Source organism: Uloborus diversus, chromosome 10 (assembly GCF_026930045.1).
Source record: "Uloborus diversus isolate 005 chromosome 10, Udiv.v.3.1, whole genome shotgun sequence".
Taxonomy (NCBI): Eukaryota; Metazoa; Arthropoda; class Arachnida; order Araneae; family Uloboridae; genus Uloborus; species Uloborus diversus.
The window spans coordinates 33,309,991-33,323,751 of record NC_072740.1 but is presented as its reverse complement, the minus strand read 5'-3'; the positions used below and the strand labels follow the sequence as shown (position 1 = coordinate 33,323,751).

The window sequence follows — 13,761 nt, the reverse complement described above, 5'->3', positions numbered from 1 at the left end:
TCTACCTATATGCATGTTTATTTCCCTTAGTGAAATTTTTAGTTCTGCTTTAAAATGCATATATTCTCGTATGAGAATCTTTAACTTGCTTGATAGATTTGAATATTTTATTCTCTGTAGGCTATATTAATACTTTTAAGCCTGTTATCAAAGCTGTGATGGAATTTTATCGACCTTCTTGCATTGTACTTCAAGTAAGTAACCTTGTATTTGACATGATTGATTTCCAGCTGTTAGTAAAGTGATATTTAGTCTTAATTCAATACTTGGTCCTTAATCTTTTTTTGTGAAATTAATGCATTTTATGATATTTCAAAGTAAAAGTAATCCTTATCAGCATATATCTAACAAAACAAAGTGCTATAAACTAGGTAAAGTGCTCAAAGGCTTTTACTCTTTTCAATTACTAGTACTAATACAGCATCTGGTGTCATATTTTTAAGTATAAAAATCTCTACTCCAGTTCATTTCCAGTTGTACCCCCTTTCCCCCAAATACAAAGAGACTGCAATACTTCAATCCAAACTTACCTACATGGTTTATTCACGAGCAAAGGATGAAAGTGTCCGTCTTTGAGTTATTTAACAATTATTTTAAGCACCCTATTTCTTCAATTTTGTAAAATAACATGTAGATATGCATTAGGGGCACATTTACACTGTCCATATGTGCCCCCAACGCAGTGTCCAAATGTACCCCTTAGCTAGATGTTATAATTTTAGTAAACATAGACTAGAAGTTTTTTTTTTTTCTTTTTTTTCTACTTTTGACAAATTTTATTAATAAATCATTAAATGTCAATAAATAAGCTATTCTTTTTTAAATAATTAATTTTCATAACTCAATACAAAAGTTTATAAATGAATCTTCAAACAAATCAAGCATAAATTACTTTTAAGTTTTAAAACAACATGATTGCCATAATTCAGAATATTTTATTGCCAACTAGCCGCCTTCGGCGACCAGCTGGTCCGCCTTTTTACGCCACTCGCCTTTTTGTGCCAGGGTTGCAGCCTTCGGCGGCTGCTTAGACAATTTAGTGCAGTATTAATCAATGTTTTTCTTTATATATCAGTATTATCATTCACCTTTTTACGCCAATGTTGCCGCCTTCGGCGGCTGCTTAAATAAATTTCGTGGCGGTATCAATCAATCTATATCTATTTATATCATTAGTAGTTTGAATAAAATATTTTTTTGACCTATCTCCAGTTCCGACGTTTGGAATACTTTTAAAAGGGGGTGAGGGGAGACACAATCGGCGTACTCTTCATGCAAATTTTGTCCAAAAATTACAAAAATCGCTCCCACTTTTATGTGAAAGCATTGTTTTTTCAAAGTAATGGTGTGGGGGGGGCATTGACATCCCGTTGAAGTTTTTTAAATGACGGGCATGTCTCTTTCTTGCTGTCCATCTACTATATCGACCTCTATATTTGTCTATTTGTCTATCTCTACGATCTATGCATATCTACCTCTGACAGTAATTAACAATCTTTTTATTTATATGAGTATTAATTCGAAAAAAAAACATTTTTTGACCACTCAATCTATATCTCTGTATCTACCTATTCTAACCTCCAATCCATAACAAAAACACAGATCATGCAAAAAATCGCGGGCTTTATTTATTTAATCAAAATAGCCCGCAAAAAAATGGGGGGCTCTATGTTCCCCGTAGTGTGCAAAAAGTAACGCTTGCAAAAAAATAAAAAAATAAAATAAAAAGGTGAAGAGAAGGCAAACAATTTCAGTTGGATCACGTGATAAGGTAAGTTCGGAATTCAGCCGGCAAGCGAACAGCTCGCGTTGCGTTCTGCAATAAAAATATTGTAAAAAAAGAACTATTGCGTATTTTTAAGAACTTTTTTCTTCTGAAGAGGGCGAAATGTTTTTACTATTACCAACTTAAATTTTAGAAGTGAGGCTTTGATTCTTCTCGCAGGATGATATTAGAAAAAAATAAAACCCAGAAAAAAATGTGAATTAAAGGTTTTTTCAAAAATTCATAAAAATTTCAAAAACTGCTCTATCTTCAAAATTTTTTCATTCATGATACTTAAAATTAAATTTCCTACACCATAGTACAAAAAATATTTATGTGGTGCGATTGGTTCGGGGTCTGTGAGGTAAAACGTACTAAAAAGTGCAAAAAAAACACATAAAACATTAAGTAACTTTTTTCCAATTAAAATTTCAAAAATCGAAGCCCGAGGTGTACATCTTCGGCAAAAACTGCAACTGTATACCAAATTTCATCTTTCTAGATCTTACCGTTTTCCCGGAAGCGCGCCACACACACACACACACACAAACATCTTATTTTATTATATGTATAGATTGCTTCAAATTTTCTTGTGAAGTGGATGATAGTGCTGCCATTAAAGTATAACATTTTAATAATTTTCACTTCTTTTTAAGATTGAGAAAATTAAGCTATCATTATTTGCCCCTAACCAAATGTGCCTCCCCCCCCCCCACACTTGATGCGAAAATGTGACCCCAGGTACTTATTGTGTGTATTCATCACAGTGCATTAATATTTTAACATATTTTTCTTGTCTGCCTTTTCTTTTTGGCATTATTTGAAATGTTATTTGGGATAGTACTGGACTTCTAAAATGCAGTAAGCACTAATGTTTATGAAAAGTAAGATTATTTTTTTCTCTCTTTATTTCTTTAAAATTAATCTTAAGTCTACCTGCATTGTGATGTGTGCCAAAAAAGCTAAGTATGAATTTTTTTGAACATACTTGTCCTGTTATTTACCATATTTTCCTGTAAATAATTTGCTGACACTAAACTTGTCTTAAAAAAGAAAAAATGCTTTATTTATACTGACGTTTGTTTTGTCCATAATCCATTAATAAAAATATAGTTTACTCAAAAGTTTTATAAGAGCAATAGAACACAACCATGTGGCTTATGTCTATTTTGAGAACTTGAAAACTTTTTTCCTTGAATAATTTGGCTATTGTAATTTTTGAGGCCATGATAATTCTTCCTTTTTCTTGTTCATATCCAAGCCATCAATGAAGGTTTTTTTTTGGGGGGGGGGGGACTGAAAGGAAATTCTGCAACGAAAAATACATTTGATCAGCATGCTTATTGCTTTTTTTTTTTTTTTTTTTTTGCTTTTTTTTTCACTACAGTTGAACACTTGCATTATTATTTATTATTCTTACACATCTTTCATTTGTAAATGTTTAAACGTGTCAGAAATGCCCTTGTAAATTACTGTTTGTAATGAACAAAAAGTGATTTAGCATACAATAAATATCTTAGTGTGAGAAAGTTATTGTTCTATTTGAAATATACTGCTGTAAAATATTGTTTTGGTTTCTTTTTGTTCAGCATATGCATCATTTTTGAATTTAGGCAGTTTCTTTACAATTTGGATGAATCATTTCTTCAATCCATTATCATAATTAAAAGCATAGTTTAGAAGACACTGCGCTCTTCCAACTAATATTTAGTTTACTTTAATTTTGTCCCAATTCCAGTTTAAAGAAAATTCGCAAATTTGTTGTCAATAAATGTTTTTTCAAAAAGAAAATGTCAATTGCAACCTTAAAAATCTGGACTCATCAGGGATTTGGCGGATCCAGATTATTTCTGGATTTTAGAGGAATTAATATAATTTTTTTTTTCTGCGAATAATTTTTAAAAATCAACCAATTAATTATGGAATACAAAGCTAAAACAAACTAGAAAAAGAACCAAATGTAAAAATATGCAATAATTTATTTTTAAAAGAAATTAAAAAGTACTATTTCTTAAACAATCACAATAAATTATGCAATAGATTGCTCAAATTAGCAGTGAAAGTAAAATTTTAAATTATTAATGTAAAATAATATAGAATAAGGTAATTAAACGGAAATGTCAAGGTAGGATTTTTTTTTTCTTTCAAAAAATAAAATGAGGACTAGTGTATGTCTTTTCCAAAACTTCAGGTCATAATTTGCACAAAATGACCGTTTTGAAAAATATGTTTCCTCTCTTTTTCTGAAAAGAACCATTAATTTACTAAAGAAGAAATCAGAAGTAAATTCAGATTTATGCAAGCTCTGCTTGAAGTGCAATGGGGTTTTTTCTGATATTTATCATACTTCAGCATTATTTAGCACAGCTGGAAGACACTCTGCAAATGTTTGGAAAAAATTAATAAGTCCATTTAAAACTGTTTAATTTATATAAGATTAATTAAAGATAGTAAATAACAGTATTGATAAAAAACATATAACAAGCATCAAACCTACTAAAAGTTAATACTTTCCCCTTGAGAATTAAATATATTAAATGCTGACATTGCGACTGCTTATATTTCCTATCACATTTAAGGAATTTAAAGCATGACCAGGCCTTTTATCTCATTAGCTTTTAAGCCAATTAAAAAGTTTTAAGTCCTTCTTGCTGCCTATTATGATTCACCAGAATCATCATCAAGAGTGCAAGTGCTTTCTCTCTTGTAACCATAATTTAAATAACAGCTCATTTGAATCTCCTCCTCCAAAAAGGCTTTCCAATATCTGAATAACCATGCATTACGCACCTCTCGCTCAGTTTGTTAATCTGAAGATTGCATCCTCTCTGCGACATAGTTTTCACTATCTTCCTTAGTGAGTTAGTTGATCTGAAAACCTATGATGGCATTTGTCCAATTTCGTTGAGAATGGCATTAAAATTTTGTCCCTATTTATCACTCTATGGACTTAATTCTGATACTAAAGGATTATTTTTTCAGGCCAAAAATGGATAAATTCATATTTTCAGAATTTAACTCATTTGTAATAGGTCATATAATAGTTTGTCAGGATGTTTCTTTTGATGGACACCCAAATTATTTTTTCTTGTCATAAGCATTTTCAAATCCCAAAAAGTTGGTAACAACATTATGGGGTCTGTCTAAAAATTATTTTGTTTCTCAATCAGGTTTTTCTCACTTCATTAATGTAGGAAGTTCTTCTGCTCAACTAATGAAAGACTTCAACATTGACCCAATTTACTAGTTTTAAACCTGCTATTTAAATTTGTTCTAAAAACAGGAGAGCAGTCAGCATAGCCCAGCAATATTTTACTCAATTATGACATTTATGTAACTTATGTGCAAGTAAACATATTCATGAAAATGAGTAAAAATGCAGACCTATATTTTTGAAACAGTCTCTGAATAAAATTTTAAGTCCAATAAAGTTGAATTAAATATATATAAAAATTTTTTTCCTCAATATTAATCCTGAAAAGTTATAATCATTATTACAGTCAATAAACGGGATTCGTATTCTCAATTAATTCGTATTCTCAATATATTTCAAATATTAGAGTAGAGCTGTTATTTCAAAATGAACTATGTATATTAAATATGTAGCTTCCAAGTTTTTTATTCTCAAAAGTATCAAAAATCTTCTATCTGCAGGCAAATATACTATCAAAATAGTAGTCTTGACAATTAAATTTTGTACAAAATTAATGTAATCATCAATTTACAACTATTCTTAAATTATAAATTTCCCAGGAAATTTTTATTCTAGGCTTTATATTTTGCTAAACTTTGTGTTTATAGTATTTTGTATTAATTCCTAAAGTGTGCAATCTTCTATTTTACAATGACTGTGTTGATTGTAAATCAGTGTAGGTTTTTTCTTAATTAGTGTTTGAATAAAAATGTATACCATTTTTGGTTTTAATCAAAATTGGTCCATAAGCCATTAAAATTGATCATACTTGGAAAAGTAATTCACTTTTATTAAATGTGTTTGTCCAAATAGCAGTTTTGAAATTATTGCATAGCTCATCAAGCCTGATAAAAGAGAATTGACCAATTCAATTTGACACTTATTCCCCAATAAAACCAACTTAAATCAGACCCTAACTCTTAGAGAAAAATCGTTTTAATTAGTTTCCTTTTTGTACTTGCAAGCCATATATGACCTAAGAGTGTAAAAAGAATTTCACTTAGTTTTGAGCTCATCACTGTTTGGGCTATGCTGTATAGTCATGTAATTTCAATGCAGTACACGATTGCCCTACTGGATGATTAAGCAGCTGCTTCTCATTTTTGCATTTTGATTGATCATTTATATCTTTTTGTTTCTCATACATAGTGTGGAGCTGATTCTTTATTTGGTGATAGACTTGGATGTTTTTCTCTTAGCACAAAAGGGCATGGGTGAGTCAATGTTTTCTAGATTATTCAATCGCCTACTATAAATGTTGCTCTTAATGAACAAAAGAACATATGTGACATAATGAGAATTGATGCAAATGTTTTAGGATACTGATGCATAATAGTATCATAAATCTATTATTGTTTATGAAAAAAAACTTCTGAAGATACTTCTGCTATAAGGCTCGTGATTTTACAGAACTTTCGGCCATATGATTAAAAAAGTCTTAATTTTTTTATAATTATATTTTTATGTATGAGTCACAAAAATTAGAGCGGAAACCGCTATCTCCTACACTCTCCCATTCTTAAATATTTTTTTTAAAAGTTCTGTATTGTCATAATTAAGTATTTTGGTTTTCAAATTTGTATATACCAGAGCAAAAGTTCTTTGTTTTGGCATGTAGCTTTTGAAAAATTTACTATTTAGTTACCCTCACAACAATTTCCTTCCCATTGTTCAAACACCCTTAAAAATGTCTCCTGCTTGCCATGCTTTTGTTTTAATGTTATCTGTTTTGAAAATCATATATATTATTTCTCATAGGTGTTTTGTCTAGGGAATGCCATAGCTTCCTTAATAATTCATAAAACTTCATAAGTAAAGCATCATGAGAACTAATATGTAAGATATTATATAATTTTACCTGTGCACCTATTACCAACAAACTTTTTCCTTTCTATAGGGAATGTGTTAAATTTGTCAGGTCATTGAATGTTCCATTGCTTGTTCTTGGAGGTGGAGGATATACTCTTCGAAATGTTGCAAGATGCTGGACATATGAGACTTCTATACTGGTAGATGAAGATATTGCTCCAGACATTCCTTATAATGGTGAGGCCCTACATTGCAGTGTTGAGATTTAAATGATTCAAATTTGATATATAGGGTCTGGTGGGGTAAAGTGGTCATAAAATCGTAGGTTTTCAACTTAGGTGGATAATAAATACAATAAATTCTTTAAATACTTCAACTTTTTTTGTTATTATTTTACATTGCATTATTAAAGAACACGTACATTGAATTTCAGGGAAAAAAATATTGATTTAAGTAGTTTTATAACATTTTCATTTCCCTTTGTATTTATGACCACTTTACCCCATGGGGTGGGGGAAAGTGGTCATAGCATGGGGTAAAGTGGTCATAGTTAAAAACAGCTACAAAACTGTTACAAATAACCCTATTATTTGTATATTTTGGTTATTTTTATAGTTACAAGTATATGTACGAGTATATGCGAGTATGCACGAGTATATACGTGTCGTTTAAACAAGAGTAAACATGTTCATATATGAATAAATACATGTATACATCAGGTACATGCATGCATGTGCCTACTCAAGTATATTCGTGTATACACGAGCGTATAAGCATGTATACGTTTTTGCCTACAGGAGTGTATACGTGTCTACACGAGTATATACGAGTCACGTGTATATGCGAGTATATACGCGCAAAACGAACATCATTTGCGTGTTTGCACATGTATCTCGAGTATATATGTGCATACCTGAGTTTCTGAGTATATACGTGTATAGTCGACGTATATACGCATATATAAGTGTACATAGATACACTACTGGCCATTAAAATTGCTACACCAAGAAGAAATTGCCAGAATGAAGCTAAATTTTACATACGTGATAATAAAATTGACATTAGAAAGTGATTACAAAATTAAAGCAAATTGATCATTTATGGTTGGAAAAATCTCGAATAAATGGAGGTTTAAGTACCCTGTTAAGACACCTCTAGCGTGAATGTACGATGTACTTGAAGCGAAACAATCGGGCATTGAGACATAACAGTCTCCTACGATATCCTGCGTCATCTCGTACCACAGTTGCTGTAAACGTGCCACTCATTCGATCAAACTCATACGTGTTAGCACTCACGACGGGGCTCCCAGGAACCATTTTTTAACATGACAATGCTCGGTCAAACACAGCAAGGGTGAAAAGGGATTTCCTCTTCCGCATTATCACTTTCTCTGGTCTGCGTGATGCTCTGGTCTGCGATTTATGACTTGTCACAAATTGAGCATATCTGGGATCACTTGAGACGGTAAATTGGACAGCCTGTAAATTTGATCAAATTAGTGGCGCGTTTACAGCAACTGTGGTACGAGAAGACGTAAGACATCATACGAAACTGCTGTACCTCAATGCTCGACCGTATCGATTCTTAAATTCCAACTAGAGGTGGCGCAACAGGGGTACTTAAACCTCCATTCATGTGAGATTTTTCTAGTAATAAATGATCATTTTGCTTTCATTTTGTAATCGTTTTCTAGTGTCAATGTTGCCATCAAGTGTGCAAAATTTTGTTTCATTCAGATTATTCCTTCTTGGTGTAGCAATTTTAACGGCCAGTAGTGTACTTACATACATATACGGGTATACATGAGTTAATTCGTGGATATATCCAGTGCGTGTTTGGTACGTGCCTACTCACGTACATATATATATGTGGAAGCAAGAGTATATACGTATGCTTACGTGTAAACACGATTATATACTTGTTAGACGTATATACGTACATTTACGTGTAAACATCAGTACATGTATCCACGTATATCTACGAGTATATCCGCTAATATACATGTATGCTTACATAGTGAATCTTGATCTTGGCAAAATCTAAGTGGTGTGAAAGGGGAGGATAAGAAGCAAAGAATCGTAAGGAACTTATGGTCGTTGACGCGCTACATGCACACAAAGCCAGAAATCGATGGAATGAAAACAGGTCACAAATTTGTTACACAAAGATGATTTTACCCGACATTTTAGTTCTTAAGAAATATTTAGACAGTTGTTAAAAAGTAAGGCCTGTAGTAGCTCTAATACACGCATCGCAACAAAGGCGCAGCGACTGATGAAAGTTTTTCAAGAGTCTCGTAATTGCAACAGAGTGATTACGACGCATGTATTACATATGCCGGCCGCAAGTTTCATCAATGACTTTAAAAAATTTTTAAGTCGTTGTGTAAAATTGTCTTTTTTTGTAATAAATTTGTGACCTGTTTTTGCATTCATTATTTTCTGGCTTTGCGTGCATGTAGCGCGTCAGCGTTGAGTTTGTGGCCATATGTTTCTTATGATTTTTACTTCTTATGCTCCTCTCTAACACCTTTTAAAAATTTGCCCAAGAGTTTAAACTCACCCCTGCATGCATGTATATCATATGCTAGTATGTAAGTGTCAGCTCGAGTATGTACGTGTATATACGTCGTGTCTACCTGAGTATATAAGTGTTCGTATATGTACGAGTATAAGCGGGTATATACGTGTATAGTCGAATGTATATCTGTATAGATAAAAAATACTACGAGATACCCAAATACGTGTTTATTGGTGCATTTATGTGAATACGTATATATACGTGCCTACACGAGTATATGCGTATGCATGCGCATATACTCATATATTTAACCTTGTTTACTGTAAAAAACAATACATATTAAGTGAAATTAATATTTAATTGATACCTGCCTTATACTTAAAGATTAAGTGATTTTAAAAGAACAATATTCGTTAAGCCTAATATTATGACCACTTTACCCCATCTTACTAAAATTGTTCTAAAAAATTATTCAAAAGAGATTCAGCTAACTGCTAATGAGTATGAGTTCTTGAGACATGTAGGAAGCTTCCTGTGCAGTCAATCTGTTCATAATTCTAACAAACAAAATTTCCCAAGGAAGTTAAAAAAAGGTGTTTATATTTTTAAAAAATTCATAATCACTCAAAATATTTTTTTTTACCAAATAAAATTTTGCCAGTTGTAAAAATTTTGTATTCAAAATGTAGTTTCTAACTGCACTACTCTAAAATAAAATTTTCACATTCATTCGAACATTTATTTTTAAGGTATAGCCATTTATTTGAATTATGACCACTTTACCCCCATTGACCACTTTCCCCCACCAGACCCTATTCAAAAGAATTTTTCTGGGGAGAGAAAACTTCATTCTCACACTGTGTGTTTGCTTCAGTACTTTGAATACTATTAACTATAAAGTTGAAAGAATGATTCAAAAGTACATGTAAAATCAAACTTACTCTTTCAGATTGTGTTGTTGCTAGTATATTATCGCTTACTCTATACAATATTTTTAAATCTCGCGCCAAAACGGGAGCAACCATCATCCAGTATCTTTTTATTATCATTCATCTCTTTTCACTTGATGACACTGATGATGGAAGACTTTTTCTGGAACACTCTATTTCATTATTTCTGTGGATGCAACTTTTCTAAAATCTGTTTTCAATCTATTCTAAATATCCCAGATCAACTTTAGTTTAAATCTAATACCGGTTTCAGACTCCCCGACTGCAGGGCTCCTAAATGGTCCGCTTTCTCCTTCCCGCCAAAGTCCGTTGTTTAGGGGTCTGCTTTAGACCGCTATTTAGCATTTTGGTCCGATTAGTCCGCTTTTGTACTGATTTTACTTTAAAACCAGACTTTAAAAGTTTTCATTACGTTTAAAAGATACAGTATGCTAAAGTTTGTTATGCCCAAACACGCAGCCGCTGCGTCTTTTTTCGATTGAATCTGACTTTCCCCGTATTATTTCGCTTCAGATTTGCATCATTACTCTTTCTTCAACCGCTGGAATCTAGTAAAGAGAGAGGTTGAGGCGTTAAGCAGGGTGTTACCGATATTTCTCCAGGGTTCGTACGCCCTTGAAAAACCTTGAGAAGTGCTTGAAAAAAAATTTCCTTTTCAAGTGCTTGACAACTTTGAAAAAATTTTAAAGCCTTAAAAAAAATGTGAAATTTTTTTAGTGTTTGAAATCGGTAGAAAATCAATGGATTGTGCTTTAATATTTTTCAAGAATATTTCATCAGTGCAATTTGAGGAACTTGGGTTCGATATGCAGCATCGCGAAAAATTGCTTCCTATGTTTCTGAGTTCAATTTTTTTGCATCTTGTTAATATTTTGATATTTTTGGCAATCGAAAGTTATTTTGACGTACCCCCACCTTAGATTAGCTTATTTTATGTTTAATTTTAATAGATAACAAAGTACTTTTTATCCGGAACCATGGCAACACCAAACTTACTCGGACTTCTCCAAAAATTGATTGTTGTGTTTGAGATTTCAATCTCTTTGCATCTTGTAAATATTTTGATATTTTTGGCAATCAGAAGGTAGTTTGACATACCCCACCATAGATTAACTTATTTTATGTTTAATTTCAATTGTTCTTTTTTCAGAACCATGGCAATATTTAACTTTTCTCGGACTTTGCCAAAAATTGCTTGCCGTGTTTGAGTTTTCAATCTTTTTGCATCTTGTTAATATTTTGATATTTTTGGCAATCGGAAGTTATTTCAACATATGCTACCATAAATTAGCTTATTTTTTGTTTCGTTTTAAAAGATAACAAACTTTCTTATTTTTGGAACCATGGCAACATTGCACTTTCTCGAACTTCGAGAAAAATTCCTTCTTGTTGTTTGAGATTTCAATCTTTTTGCATCTTGTAAGTATTTTGATATTTTTGGCAATTGGAAGTTATTTCGACCTACGTTACCATGGATTTGCAACTCCAATAAACTGTAAGGGGTGCTGCGACCACTGTCTAATGGCGTTTAAGAAAGGTAAAACAAACAAATGCTGTTACTTATAACTTACTTTGAAGATTAGTGAATGATAGTACTTTATCATAGTGTTTGTAGGTAGCTTTCTTTTCTATTGTTCTGAAATTACATTACACTATAAACTATCTGAAGCCTGTAATTTACCCCAAAGAAAACATGTGGAATGGAATGTTTTACTTTTTTCGGTAGCATTATAAATCACAGCAAGGTAGCGTATTCGAGCTCTGGAGATGGGAATAAACTTATTTTTTGTTTCATTTTAATAGACAATAAACTTTCTTATTTTTGGAACCATGGCAACTTTGCACTTTCTTGAACTTCACGAAAAATTGCTTCTAGTGTTTGTGATTTCAATCTTTTTGCATCTTGTAAATATTTCGATATTTTGGGCAATTGGATGCTATTTTCACATATTCTATTTTCAACTAGCATATTTTGTGTTTAAATTTTAGTTACATTTAGTCAAATAATAAAACAATTTTTCAAAAACATGCCAACATTGAACGTACCAAAACTACTGTATTCTCTTGTTTTATTATTAGAGATAAAATGTTGGAGTTAAACATTAGACAGATTGATCATTTCCTTTTGCTTGACCTTTATTATAATCATTTATTGTTTGATAATGCATAGCTCAATGAATCATGTGGAAATGAAGATTTTCTTATAAAAGTAATTAAATTTTTATAGAGTATTTGGAGTACTTTGCTCCCGATTTCATTCTCCATCCTCCTGTGCATACAAAACAAGATAATGTTAATTCAAAGCAGGTGAGTGTTTATAACATTTTATTTTGAAAGAGTTTAAAATTTCAATTTCATGAATTAATCATGATTTATGTGCTTTGAGATTTATCTTCAAAACCAGATTAACAGCACTGCTAATAGAGTCATATGCAATCATTTATAGTCACTAAAATAATGCAAAGCATTAGACAAAGGGAAGAGGAATCTATTTATTGTCAGTCTGTAACTCTGAGCAGCAATTTTTTGTATTTTAAATTGCACCACTCATATATAATTAGTTTCATTGTATTTATTGGTATAAAGTGGAAGAAAAACTCCTACAGTATTTTATAGTTATGGAAAATTAAGAAATAAGACTTATTGCATCTAATTAAAAATGAGCTATGCCTGGTTCAAAGTATCCTGCCATTTAGGGGTAACTTTGAGCCACGCCAGAAATGGGATGCAAAATAAATTTTTAATAAACGTATTGCTACTTTAAAGCAGGGAAATAAATTTATCATTGTTTCAAAGTTTCTCCTTTGTACTTCACAACATCACAAAATTTCTATCATTATAATACTGCATAGAATATTACAATGTGCAAAAAATATTACCCAAACTGACTTCAGAATTTTTTAATGATGCAATTAGAAAGTCAAATATACTAAATAAAGTTGTGCCAAAGTTGGATAACTTTTAGATGGGATTTTGGATTTTTCAAGAAATAAGAGGCCAATTGATGTGTCACTTTTGTTTTACAAAAGGTATGCTCCAGCTGTCATTTTCCAATAAATGTTACTTATCCCCTTAACCAAAGTGTAATGTAACAAATTGAAGAAAACAAAAATGTTTTTTGATCATCAATCATCGTAAATAGCTGAGAATAAGCTGCAAATTTTAGCAAATAGTTAGCTTACTATGTTACATTATTTTACATACTTTTGAGAAAATATCACTGATATCCATGAAGATATGAGAGTTTCTTAAAAATTATGAATTTTATATGAAGGTTTTTGGCTTATAACATGCCAAGTTATCCATTAAAGCTCACCAAACTTTTAGAAAACTTGCCAGCATACAAGAAAATCATAATACTAAAATTTGAAGTTAAAATGTTGAAAATTTGATAAAAAATTGGACATTTAAAGTTATTAATTTCTCACTGCATGTGCCAAAGATAGCAGTTTATAACTTTCACAATCTAAAACCCAATTAGTTTCTTTAACTCATAATAATTAATCCAGTTCAAATATCTT

General features: G+C 31.5%; 1 protein-coding gene across 2 annotated transcripts in view; it reads left to right on the top strand.

The window, feature by feature from the left end:
- Positions 1-13,761, top strand: part of LOC129231808 (histone deacetylase 3-like) — an 86,440-nt gene that overhangs the window by 48,855 nt on the left and 23,824 nt on the right. The window contains exons 9-12 of one of the 2 annotated variants that reach the window (XM_054866185.1): positions 121-194; positions 6,108-6,172; positions 6,877-7,004; positions 12,468-12,547. In XM_054866185.1, the coding sequence (XP_054722160.1) occupies positions 121-194; positions 6,108-6,172; positions 6,877-7,004; positions 12,468-12,547 (347 nt within the window). Of the gene's footprint in view, positions 1-120; positions 195-6,107; positions 6,173-6,855; positions 7,005-12,467; positions 12,548-13,761 lie in introns of both variants that reach the window. The other variant, XM_054866184.1, reaches the window with a different exon arrangement.